Below are 13,474 nucleotides of genomic sequence, written 5' to 3'. Positions count from 1 at the left end.
CGGACTAATATCGCCCACTGTGCACTCAACCCGAACCCCGAACGCAGCGGTATAAACGCGTTATACCTTGACCGCTGGAGCACCCGGTGTGCTAGATGAACTGTCATAGAATAAAGCTCTCTTCTTGGCGCGACATTGAACGAAACAGACGTAAGCCACTGACTTCTGCGTATAATTATTTGTGTGCTCTTCCGAATTGTGCTAAATCGTATTAAAACGGCCAATTAACCTTCCGCCAACCGTAAAACGCTTGGTCGTTACAATTCGTTAATTGAAGAATGAATATTGAGTGAAGTGATTGTGAATTATCATTAAATTGTGTAAAATTTTGTGTAATCATCAATACAAAGGATTTAAAAATATACATATGTGTTTAAACGAAACAAATCTTGTTGTTTATTTCATCGATGACGCTTGCTTGAAAATAAAACACAAAGAAAAATAATCCCTGGCATCGTGGCATGAGGAAGCTGCTTAGGCGCTGTTTGAAAGACCCACATAGAACTTTGATGCTGTTTATCTACTGCAAAAGGCGAATTAGAGCAGCGATCTTTAGCGTGCCAAAATGAGCTGCTTAAGCAATTCTGGCTATTTGGGAAGAGTTTCGATTTGAATAAAAACCGTTACATCACACCCATCATCATAATTTAATAAAATGCTCATTTGCTACAATTTGCAAAAAAAACTTCAAGACACGGTCTCAATCGATAAGTTACGTTGAATATATATTGTAAAGAGACTGAAATAAAATATTGTGAGGGAAATTTATTTGATGCTGGTCTCTTTCTCCCAGCAAAGGTCAAAATGTAACGGTTTTAATTCAAATGGAACATACTAATAATAAAAAGATAATTATTTACTCGTGGAAAAGTGTGAAAAAATCTGAAAAGTGTATGCAAGACGTGTAATACTCAGTTCTCAAAACCATTACTGCCATTTTGTGGTGAAAATTGTGTAAAGTAGTAAAAAAACGTTTTTTTACGTTTTGTATTTATTTTTCCAAGAAAATCCTTTCAAATGAAATGCCATAAAATAAAAAAAAAGATAGCGAGTTTAACCAATCTTTGCATAGTTTTAAAAATTGGATTTATTCAATTTCCAAGTCCAAGTCGCTGGCTACCCGGGTAGACCGGTTTAATGAAATATGATGTTTTTTTGGTTGCGAGTGACAGGGTTAACGTCCCACGCAGCAGTGGAAACGACTGGAAGGCTGCCGCCTGTGCAGCATTGCTTGCGTTTGTGTGTGTGTGTGTGTGTGTGTGTGTGTGTGTGTGCTGGTGCTGTACGATGGGACACAGGTACGAAAGAGAAGCCGTGTTCTCCCGCTTTCGCCCTTCCCGGTATGTGAAGGTACCGCATGAAGCTGTACGTCTCTCATTGGAAGACCTTCTTTCAAAATTGGGTTAAATGAAAATGCGGTGAGGAAGGGTAGAAAACCAAAACCACCCCGAAATCGCTTTTGGGTAAAAGGGAACGTTTGCAGTGGAATTTATGGAAGATATGTTTTCTTCTCCGAAGGAATTTTCCTAATTTCCTCGCTACCGATTTCCGTATGCGACTTGGACATAACATATTGTCTTGCCATTGGACACGGAGAAAGCAATAGTTGTTTGAAGAGGCAAAAAGAAATGAATCAATTGTGTGGATTATGTGACAGGGAGCGGCAAGACTGTGGATGGAAAATCATCAGAACCGTGCTGTCCTCACTAATGGGTGTAGTAACGCATCGGAGGCAACCTCTTACTAGATTTTTTCCCAATGCGATTTTTCATTTTTTGTAGGATTGTTTCGGGGTTGGCATTTCTATCCCATTTCGCACGACCCTAACACTTTGTTGACTTTCGGATGCTTCTTTTCGCCCCACGTGTGACCTCCCCAACATTTCCACACACCGTGATGGTCCGGGGAGATGTGGGGGTGGACACATAAAACACACTTTTCTCGAAATCCATGTTTTTTTTCAGTTTTGTACCAGTAACTAGTCTCAATCTTTATTCTTTTACTTTATATGGATCACCACTCGCTGCTTTTTCTTTGTTTTATCTTCTAACGTGCGCGCGTTTGTAACTCATAATTGTTTTCTTCTTCTTCTTCTTCTTTGTGTTCCGATGTTATTGGAGCGTTTCTTTTTCTTGTGTCTTCTGAAAACGCAGGGAAAGGTGGCAACACTCCTCACCCCCTCCCCTCTCCCCGCCGCAACCTGCTTCCCACTCCCCCCCTTCGTGCCCGGCCCATCCGCGGATGAGAAAACAAAATCCTCCCCCCCCCCACAACGACGAGTGTGTGTGAGCGGGCGAAGGGTGGCATTTTGTGGGTGGGTAGTGGTCGCCCAAATCCTCCCAAATGTGAGCGTCACCACGCACGCACACGCCACCCCTGCACACACACACACACACACTGAATGGTAAGATTTGAAAAATAAATCTCACGCACCGAAAGAAAAAACGCGCACGCACAACAGACCACCTGGGGGGCGGCGGCTGTGGGGAGCACGGAAAGGTATCACCTGCCTCGTTGTTGGCGGCAAGGGCGGAATGGAGGGTTTTCTTGTGTGTGGGAAACAGGCTGCGTCGCGATCGTATGCTAAAAAGTGGGGTTACAACGGGGGGGCTCTTTGTCGTGATGGTAAATGTGGTCTACAAAAAGGACTATGAAGGGGGTGCGAGGCAAGGAGACACACACACACACACACATTGCCATCTCCTAGCTCGCCGCCCCCTCGCCATCCTGGAGAGTGCTGAACACGCTTTCCCTGGTGACTGCCTTTCAAGCGGTCATTATCGTTGTTCCGAGATCCTTCAGGCTTTCAGACACACACGTACACACACACACACGCACACAAAAGTCTTCCGTGAGAACACGAAGGAGCGATTGTGTGGGTGTGTGTTTGTGTGGAGTGTCCTTTGTGTTTGCATGTTGGTTGTACCTTAGAGTTTGCTCTTGTCTCGTTTTTTTTCCCCCATTCACACCGGGCACAACCTCCCCGCCGGGTGGTGGGTCGCTCTCTCTTTCTCTCGCTCTTCCCCCGTCTCCCTAAGGTTTTGTTAAGACAGAGGTCGTCGGCATCGGCATCGATTTTGAACCTGCAGTAACTATTTATTCCTCCTAAGAAAGAATGCAATAATTGCAACGATTTTTTTGCTCTTGCTAAGCTCTATCCCTTATTAATAGTGTGTTTGTGTGTGTGTGTTTACGGGACCTATCTTAAAATCGACACTTTCTTCTGTTTTCGCACGAAAGAGAGCCCCTGTGGGGGGGATGTTATGTTACACCAACACCCGCTATCCGGGGAGGGGACTGCTGACCGGGGGCAGGGGGCGCTGATTTTTGTTTGTTTCGTTTTCTCGTCGGTATGTTGTCTGTCTGTCTTGCTGTGGGACTAAACAAGAGGATGTGGGGATCGTGTTTGTGTGTTGCTTCAGTTCGCTTCTCCCATACACATCCATACGAATCACCGGGGTTTGCGTCCGATTATGTAGAAGGGGGGAAGGGGGCGGGGGGGATGGTTTGTGTGGAGATAAAGGATTTAGAAAGCGAACAGCAGCAGGAAAGCCATCATAAGACAGAACAGACCCATGGCTTCAGACAGGGCGAAGCCCAGGATAGCGTACGAGAACAGCTGCTGCTTCAGCGACGGGTTTCTTGCGTAACCGATGATCAGCGATCCGAATACTGTTCCGATACCGGCACCTGTGGGTTCGGCGGAGGGCAAAATATTGCGGGATGTTACATTTAACGCCTCTCAAAGCGAGCGAGCGAACCACTTACCAGATCCGGCAACACCGACGGTGGCAGCACCGGCTCCGATGAACTTGGCAGCGGAGTCAATGTCACGGGTGACCGGGGTAGTCTGGAATGACCGGACCTGTGGCAACAGAGCGACGGGCGCTGTGTTCTGGGCAGCGAGCGTCTGGCTCTGGGAGATGACGGCGCTGCTGATCGGTCGGATGTACGCCTTGGTTCCGTTGAGGACCTGTGTGTGGAAGAAATTTGTGTGGAAATAAGTAAAATGCAAAACGAAACCTCATTCAACTGTTCAATTAAAGCCGAAAAGGACAAAATGCCGGTGTAGCAGGCAGCTAATCGATACTTTGTCGCTTGCTTTAGTGAGAGATCGATTTGTAACTGTTACGTAACGGACGCCCCTCGTGTTCTCTGTTTTTTCTTCTCTCTCGCACTCGCTGCTCGGGAGGAGGAGGAGGGCAAGATTGTACGAGTTGTTACGTAACCAGAAGGGTGGAAAATAGTATTTTTGGGATCTTGTCACACGTCGTTCTTTCCGGAAGTAATGCAGCAGTAGGAAGGTGGTATTGGCACATCACTTACCAGGCTTCGGGCAACTGGGGCAATGCGGGCGGCCGACGAGACGAACATGATGATGTTGTTTTTTGAGTTTAGGTTTTACTGGTACCTGAAGGACCTACGAAGGGAGAGAGGGGAAGAAAAAAAAAAAGCGATAAAATACAACCGTTTAATTAACCCCGAAAAGGTTGCACACAGCAAGCAAAAATGTTGAGGTTAGATCTCTCTCCACGTCCGTGTGCGTGCAACCATTTTATTCTGCGTTTCACCACCACTTCCCAAACCACTTGGAATGGTAAAAGAGCATCACTTGAGAAACAAAAAGAGTAGGCAGACAGGCAATGCGAAAATTTGTTTCCACCAAATAAAAAAAGAGGAAAATGGTTTTCCCAGTGCTTTGAGAGGGCTTGCAAGTGAGAATTCTGGAAAAAGAAACCGGCAGACATGGAGCTTCACACCCCGGCCACCAAGAGTGTGTGTGTGGCGTTACGTAAGTTACGATTTTCTTCCATTGATTGTTCTTTTTTTTTAAGCATTGAATTGTTCCTCCAGAGTGGCAAAGAAGCATTTAAAATAGCCGTTAATGCATTGCCGGTCGGTTTTTGTCGGCAAAACCCTGATTTCCGAATCTTTACTAATCGGTTACACAACCATTTTCCGGGGTTACATAAAGAACCTTTGGACGGTAGGGGGGGGGAGAGATAATGAACACCTCTCTCGCTAACGGGTTTGTGTGTGTGCGCGCCTGTGTGCGTGCAGAAAATATGGCCGCCACGAGCCGAGAAGGAGCAGAAAACGCCTTTTTAAATGCCGGCAAGGGCGAGTTTCATCGCTGCTGTCTCGCTGGGTTTGATTGTTGCCTGTTGAGCTTGCTGCGGGGGGGTATTATGCGGGACCAAACTAAAAAACAAAAAAAAGAACCAAATAGCCACAATACCACAGTACCGCAAAGTGTCCCCGTTTCTTTTCGTTTTTCAAAATGTGCTCTTTACTTTACAAAGTGTAGATGGGATGGGAAACACACACGCGCGCACACAACACACACACACAACACACAAACACACACACACACACGAAGGCACGGTCGGTTTTCGGTGTGTGATTCCGGGAGCTCTACTCACTTCAAAACGCGGTCGACAACTTATCGAAGAACAGTGAACGTTGGTAGAAATTTTCGCTGCCTCGAACCCTCCGGTGCCAGTGCGGCCGGTTGCTGGTGTGCGTGCGGCCGCCCGTACCGTACACGCACGGTACGGGCGCTCACGCACACACGGGCGGGCCCGGTGCGCAGTTGCGCAAAGTGCCAGCGGAAGTTCCCGGCGAGAATGTGTGCTGTGACAGCATTGCCGTCCGAGCCCGGGGGCTGTGACAGTTAACCTTCGCGGCTGCGGCTTCCTTTAGGGTCGGTTTTTTTCTTTCTTCTATTTATCGGTGGTACTGCATAAGTCTCGGACGCCTGTACATATGTAAAGGCAGGCACGTCCGCGTAGGTCGTTACGCGTAGAAAAGGAACTATCGTTTGCAGAAAATCAAATTGGTAGATTTTTTATTCATATTGTTTTATAATATGATGAACCATAATCAAAAGCCAGCTCTCTTCTCTTCTTCTTCTATTACGAGCAACGACCTACGCAGTCCTATAAAGGCTTTCGAGGCCGGATACGCGGCTTTATACGCGGCCGGATAGTCAGTTGATGCTGCGGGAGGACGGTTCATATGGGGCTTGAACCTACGAAGAGCATGTTGTTGAAACATATCTGCTACACATAACACACAATATTCACTACAGGTACGTTGTAACACACTCTGCAATTCAGATCACGCTATAGCAACCACACCAGGCCACACCATTCATACAAAACAATTGCCAGGAAAGTAATCCGAGAACACATAGCAACTTTCATCAAAAGCATAGCGTAGAGAAAGATGGACAAACACTTAACAGTTGGAACAGTTTATACATCGTAACCATAAGCAGGAACAGTTGATGCATTCTAACCCAAAGTAAGAACAGTATGTGCAGGTAGTCCCCGAGATACACGGTACCTTCTATACGCGGATTCGGAGATACACGTTTTTCTAAATTTGATAGTTTTCTGAGCAAATTGTACCGAGTTGACACATCAATTGTCAAATTCCAAATATTTTCCCTTTTGATCGAATGTTAAAAAACCATTTCGAAAGGATGAAAACTGTTGAATTCAGTCAGAATCGTCTCAAATAATTGATTAAGTGGCTAAAACCACCCTTTACTTGCATGATTCGACTTACGCGGAAATTCGAGATACGCGGTATTTTGCGGCCGTTGTTGGTCCCCATTAACCGTGTATCTCGGGGACCGCCTGTACATGGAACCCCAAAACAGGAACTTAGTGACAAGAAACATCGTTCTTGTGAACAAAAGATAAACGGAACTATCTTGGTGAGAAAAATAACATTGAATCATTCATCCCGGGACCAAATGTACGAAACCCATAACTTGTTTTGAGTAGAAATAAAACCAACTTCGACAATGGCAGGACTGTGCCCTTCCTACATCTATTGACTTCCCATTTCAAGAGATTGGATGTGTCCCTCTACCCAAGGTAAGGCTTCTAACCTGCAACGTTTTCAGTAGGGGCAACTCCTTAGTTTCTAATATCGCATGGACGACCAAATATCAATGAGTCCGCTTCGAAACAGTACCCACCTCTGCCTATTTCGGCAAATCGATGACCTTGCTCAACAATGTTTGAAGACCACCCTGGCCAGCGCTACCACATTATTATGTCGTCTACGAGTTGACGAATTCATTCAACTCATTGCCTAGAAATGGATAAATGCTTGTTTTAGGTTTATACATATGAAATAAATGTATTTATTGCCATTTGTATGAGGTTGAAAGAAGAAAGTGCAACGTTTTACAGCCAATTTGTTTATTATTTCTACAAAAGCTAGGGAAAATGTTGTACAGTTCCGTGTGTCTGCTCACTGACAGCATGGTAGAAGTTGAACGGAATTCCGTTTTTTGTGCATTGCTCCAGAAACAGCAACCAAATTGTGTCATTAAACTTGGCAAAAAGCGAAAACATGCAAGATTTCATCAAATGAAGCACTATTTCCGTAAAAAAATATCCTAAAATGCTTGCATTTTGTGCTGCTGTCTTGGCGTGTCTCTTCTAACGTTTCAAACGGTACAGTGTAAACGAAACGAAACCGGAATTCAACATCACACGGACGTCACTTTTAAAAAACCAATTACGTCATAGAGAAGAGATTTTGTTTGTAAAAATTCGATAAAAATGTAATTCTATTAATGTGAAGCATAGCCGATTTGGTTAAGAAACCGAGTAAAAAGCGTAAAATCATGCAGGCCCACACATTCAGCCGTGATCCGGGCGTTCTAAACCCGCAGAACGCTCCTATCTGTTCCGGTCTCGTAACCGGCTGCGGCAGAGTGAACGAGACGGATGCAAACAAATCTACCCCGAACGGGGTTTTGGGTTTTGTGGGCAGAAATTTGTAAAATATTGATTCGCGTGCGAAGAAACGCTTGCGTACGGGTTTGCAACTGTGTTTGCGTTCGGTTTGGCAGTGAAAAAAAAGCAAACAATGTGTCGCTCGTGGCTAGTTTCATTACATAACCGGCCCGATGGGGTCGCGGGAATGCTGTGCAGAAAAGAAATGTGCCAAAATGCATCAAAAGTACGAGCGCGTAAACAATTGGGAAAAGGCTCCTGGGTCTGGGGTTCGCCGCGCGTGCATGAATCGTGCTTTGCCGGGGGATGAACTCTTGTATACGATGCGTGCAACGGGTCGCATACAAGCAGCGGTGGACAGTTTTTCTCCCGCAGTAAATGTTGCCGCAGCAGGACCAGTTTCTGTTGTTAGCTTTGACCGAATAGGCTGGTAAATTTTTGCTGGGAGTTTTCGAATTGTAGCGTAAAAAAAAATCGGGAAAAGGCGGGAAAAACTGCATCGTAGATGGTGTAGTGCAAATGTTTCAACAGTTCAGGAACGTAAAATATCACAAAATGCCAAAATCAGTTATAATTTATGTATAAAGAGTATTATTGTTATGCAACAAAAGATAACTCTGTGAGTAACAACAATTAGTTTAACCCTAATGGGGAAGTAAGTTACGCAATTTGGTGCTGGACTTGGACAAACAATCGTGAAAGATGCGTGCTGAAAAATGGAACATATCAGTTGTTTTCGATCAATCAATCTTTGAACGAGAAAAATCCGTTGACATTCACCAATCAAATGAAATATGATCAAAGCCGAAATCGCTACATTGTAATCTTCTTTCCGGACATAGACCGTCAAGGCATGATATAAGACGGTGAAAACTCGTGATTGACGCTTAAAAAGATGACCAAAAACAACTTTCAAATGAAGACTCAATGAAAAGAATCAAAATTCTGCTTCAAAAGACGAATGAATGAAAACCCAACTTTAAAACAAATGACAATAATAAGACAATTCCATGTAGATCTGATGCATATAAACGAGCTTAAACGCACGAACAAGTACAGGATCGAATGCATAGCAAAAAATCGAGAAAAACTGTCCATATACACGATATAATTAGCAACATACCGTGTTTTAGCGTGTATAACGTCTCTCTTGATGAATTATGCAATATTTTTGAGTAACAATTTCTTTTAACTCTTACAGTTTATAAAATTCAAAAATAATGTTGTTCATGTTTCCAATTTGATTCAGACCATTACAAGTGAATGGCAGGCCATCTTGTACCTACGTATTCTTTTGGTATATAACTGAGCTTGTGTTTTACACCTCATGCTTATGAGGTTTCTTTTTTCCTTCCACAAAATTATTTGAATCGCCAATTTAAAGAACCAGTGCGATCATTTGTTACCTCAGTTTTTGAGCCTCACGCTTTGTACCTCATGCTCATGGTTATACTTTTTCTTTGGCACATTCATTACTTTTTATAGGATATCATTTTATGTAATTGAAGTTAATGTCTCAGAGATATTCGAAACGTTACTACTCGTCAATTTGGTCATTTCGACCTAAAAGGGGGTCGTTATGCTCGCTAAAATTCGGTATTTCTTTTATCAAGTAGTCTAAGAGTACTTTGGTCCCTACAAACATTGAATTCACTGTGGTTAAGTAAGCCGGTTTGGATAAGACAATACTCCCCAAAACGTGTTATCCGTTCTTGAAGCAAAAAAAAAAAAAAACGCTCCTTCAGTCCCTTTAAAACTTAACAGCAGTAGCCAATTAACGCCTCATAGTATCAACATCAAATTACGCGAATAATAAATATCGGCCGTAGTAAAATCATCATGAATTAGCTGCGGTCTTGTGCGGCTTGCGTTAAATCACGTGCCTTTAACATTATGCACTTGACGACAGCATGAAAGCATGGGTAGGGGCTTTGAGGGGATCGGGGGTATGACGAGGTCAAAAACAAGCCCCCTCCCCTTGGTCTATAAATGAAAAAAATGTCCGGCATGTCTCTAGCATTCTTTTAGCCTTGTGGTAACAAGAATACAAAAAAAAAATCAAACACACACAAGGAACAAACACAGCGAAATGTTACGTATTCGGAAACTAAATAAAACTTCAATAAAAAGGAAAGGAAAAAAAGGCGAAGAAAGCATGCAAAAACAACACCGGCTTTTTGTTTTGTTGAGAAAAGACTCGAAACCCGTCATCTGTCCGATCGATTGCAGCAGCTCTCAAGGGCTTTGGCAGGTAAGCAAGGAAGCGTTACGCTGAGGCAACATTGCTAGGGTATAGAAGATGGGTGGGTTTAAGGGCTACTGTAAAACATTTATTTGTTTTTGTTTTGTTTTGTTACAAAACCATTATTGAAGCATTTTCAGCTTAGTACTTAGAAGAGCTAGATACACTTTTGAATTAATGGTAATAATTTTTTTGTAAAACCTTAAAAATGTTCACAATGACTGCCGTTGCGTGAGCGCATGTAGCAAGTGTTTACAGCGCATGTGGTGCTGCTGTTACACAGTCACTTCCCTTGTTGTGCATACGCATGAACACGAAGCGTCAGAACGGGACCGTTGCGTTTGATTTGACCGTTGCAGTAGAAAGCTTTTGCAGGGGGTGTTCACTTTATCGGAGAATATTGCCACATTTTCTCCAGTGGAAATATTCTCTGTTTAATGTTTTTTTTTTTACCGTCCACCTTGAAATCTCTTTACACACGCTCGAGAAAGTGTGCCAACATGTTCAGCTATGGTGACAAACTCTGCAATGAGCATAGAATTAGTGATGGTAAAAATGAAGTTTTCGGCGGAATTGATTCCGGCTAGCTCCGAAGGGCGAATCCGGTTAATAGGTCCGGAATCAGTTTCCTGAATCGTGTCCGGAATCGAGCTCCGAAATCAGAATCGTTTCTGGAAATGGTGTCGGTTTTGGCATCTCCATAATTTTAATTTTTCAGTTTTTCAATCACAAATTATTCAATATAATTTCCGCCTACAATGGTTAACAATATGATTGCTTAAGTAACTAAATCTTATGCTATCCTAGTCTTAGTATAAATCTCCTAGTCGCAAAGAATTCCACAAAAGTTTGAGGCTAGACAAATGAAACAAGATAAGAAAAGCTAAAAACTAATTCTTGAAACATGAAGGGTCTTGGAAAACGCGCAAGGAACGATAATCAAGGTTAAGAAAGGAAACAGAAAGTTCACTCTAAGAAAAGTCAAAGCGATCTGCAAAGTTATTAAAGGTCTGCATGCAACGAAGAAGAGTTTCATTCGATCCAAAGACAGTCCGTCGCGTCGGACGGGAGGATAGTATTAATTGTATTGGTTGATATAGCCGCGAAGATTCCAAATCTACCTCTAAAATTAAGAATTTCTCCAAATTTACTGAAATTCTGATTTCAATTCCAAACCTTATTATAATTCCCGATCTAATTCTGATTCCGGAGCTCCAACATCAGAATCGATTTCGAAATCAGAATCGTCTCCAGAAATGGAGTCAGTTTCTGCATCTCCATGGGAATAGGGGGTTGAGTTATATCGTAGCAGCGATTGTATTAATAGCCGCGAAGATTCCAAATCTATCTCTAAAATTCAGAATTTCTCCAAATTTACTGAAATTCTGATTTCAATTCCAAACCTTATTATAATTCCCGAGCTAATTCTGATTCTGGAGCTCCAATATCAGAATCGATTTCGAAACCAGAATCGTCTCCGGAAATGGAGTTGGTTTCTGCATCTCCATGGGAATAGGGGGTTGAGTTATATCGTAGCAGCGATTGTATTAATAGCCGCGAAGATTTTAAATCTACTTCTGAAATTCTGTATTACTCCAAATTTACTGAAACTTCTGATTTCAACTTCACGCCTGATTATAGCTCCAGAGCTAATTCTAATTCCGATTCCGAAGCTGACTCCAATTCCCGAGTTGATTCTGATTCCAGATCAAATTATGATTTTGGAACCAATTTTGATTCCGAAGCCGCTTCCGGAATCGAATGCGTAATTGGAGTCGGTTCCAGAATCAGCAACGTAATTGGTTCCGGAAACACTTAAAAAATCTGAATCGGTTCCGAAATTGATTCCGAACACGGAATCGGCATCGGGTAGATCCAATTCCGAGCTACCACCACTATTTAGAATGTTCACTCGAGGCCAAGAGGCAGCACGTGACTATGTGTACAATTTAGAGCTGGAAACCGGCATTACAGGGTTGCTTTCCTCAGCTCAGGCCATATGTTGAAGATAGAGTTTTTAGGAGCTTTTTTTCTTTATAATTCTCACCATTTTAGGTGTTGCTTTTGGTGCGAGACTTTGCGCCAAGGATCCAAGAAGAGCATTCCATCTATTTACGATGCCCGCGAAGAACGCTGCAACACCAGATCTAGGAATTTGAAAGAACTCACGAAAAAAAAAACTTTCAAAATTCTAACATGTAGCACGCCATGACGAGGCAAGAGTTCATTTCCCTTTGGCAGCGTTCCTCTCGATTGGATAACGTAAAATGGCTACCCTTTCCCCTTGGTTGCTATTCTCTTCATCCTTTGCCAACCGCCAATGCATTAAAATGTGTACGCCTTCTCCTCTTCAGGGCAAATAAATCATACCAAACAGGGAAAAACTTTGCCTACCGTGTAGGCTCAGTCTTTCTTCGTCACCATCAGCCAGCCTGTCTTTCGGGCGTTTTTTGTTATTTTTTTGTAGTTTCTATCAGTCCAGTTTTGAAGGTGAAGGGATGCATCAGCGACGAAGAACAAAAATAAAAAAAAACAACGGAAAACTAGACAACGGCAAAAGAAAAAGCTCAAAATGAACCAGTCATGGAGCGAGCATTAATTTCCAATCAATTACCTGCACACGCTGAGTGAAGTGATTTGGGTGTGGGTTAAGTGTGTGTGTGTGTGGGTGTGTTTTTTTCAACGTTAGGATTGCCGGACTGACCGGGAAAAACTAAAACTCATGAAACGTTTAATCAGGGCAAAAAGGTACTCAGCTGTTTGCATTTTTATTGACTGATGTGATGGACTCCGCCAGCAGTCGCTTAGTAAGTTCGTTGTGTTTCATTTACATTTACATTTACATTTACATTTTCTCATTTATTTACGAATATTTTCTACCCTTTTGTGTAGTTGTTATTGGAGAGGTTTGTTCTTGACGTTTGTTTAAGCTTGTTTTGCTTGTTTATGTAGCAGTTAACTTTTTTACTTCTTTATCATTCCTTTGATTAGCTTTTTTTCTTTCGATTTTTGTGTCTTTGGCACTTTGTAATTGTTTGTTACTCATTTTAAACGTTTCACATATTCCTTTCAGTGTTTTAGCTGTTGTATGTAATCATTTTTAATGTTTGTTTGCTGATATGTCATTTCGTATAACAAGTAGACGCTTTTCAAGCTTCTTTTCTTTTGTCCTTATACACTGATGTGTCCTTCTTATCTTTTTGTCCGAAAAGGATACTTTTTACACTTCTGCCTAAGCTGCCGAGTGCCCTAAAACAAGAAATGCAATGACGTTCTGCTTTTTCCCTTCTTGGGCAAACCCCAGTTTGTGTGTACTCCCCCACACACTCTCACTGGTCAAGTGTCCGGTGTTCTACCTTATTGCATCTCTCCCCCTCCCTCTCCTCTTTCCTCTGGCCCCATGCAGGGCAAAATGGCGAATCATTGGTCACGTTTTTGCTGGCAACACACAGAAACACCGAGTACGGGCATA

The 13,474-nt window shown here is 42.8% G+C and overlaps 1 protein-coding gene across 3 annotated transcripts in view; it reads right to left on the bottom strand.

Moving 5' to 3' along the window:
• Positions 1–3,071: 3,071 nt before the first annotated feature.
• LOC5666800 (ATP synthase lipid-binding protein, mitochondrial) overlaps positions 3,072–13,474 on the bottom strand; it is a 59,121-nt gene continuing 48,718 nt past the window's right edge. Inside the window, exons 1-4 of one of the 3 annotated variants that reach the window (XM_061651147.1) lie at positions 5,375–5,459; positions 4,327–4,420; positions 3,769–3,973; positions 3,072–3,690 (exon numbers count right to left, since the gene is read on the bottom strand). In XM_061651147.1, coding sequence (XP_061507131.1) covers positions 3,527–3,690; positions 3,769–3,973; positions 4,327–4,374 — 417 coding nt within the window. In that variant the 5' untranslated portion in view covers positions 4,375–4,420; positions 5,375–5,459 and the 3' untranslated portion in view covers positions 3,072–3,526. Of the gene's footprint in view, positions 3,691–3,768; positions 3,974–4,326; positions 4,421–5,374; positions 5,460–13,474 lie in introns of those variants that run through there. The other 2 variants (XM_061651053.1, XM_001688242.2) reach the window with 2 other exon arrangements.

This window comes from Anopheles gambiae, chromosome X (genome assembly GCF_943734735.2).
Source record: "Anopheles gambiae chromosome X, idAnoGambNW_F1_1, whole genome shotgun sequence".
In the NCBI taxonomy this organism is placed as follows: domain Eukaryota; kingdom Metazoa; phylum Arthropoda; class Insecta; order Diptera; family Culicidae; genus Anopheles; species Anopheles gambiae.
This window is presented reverse-complemented; position numbering and strand designations above follow the sequence as displayed.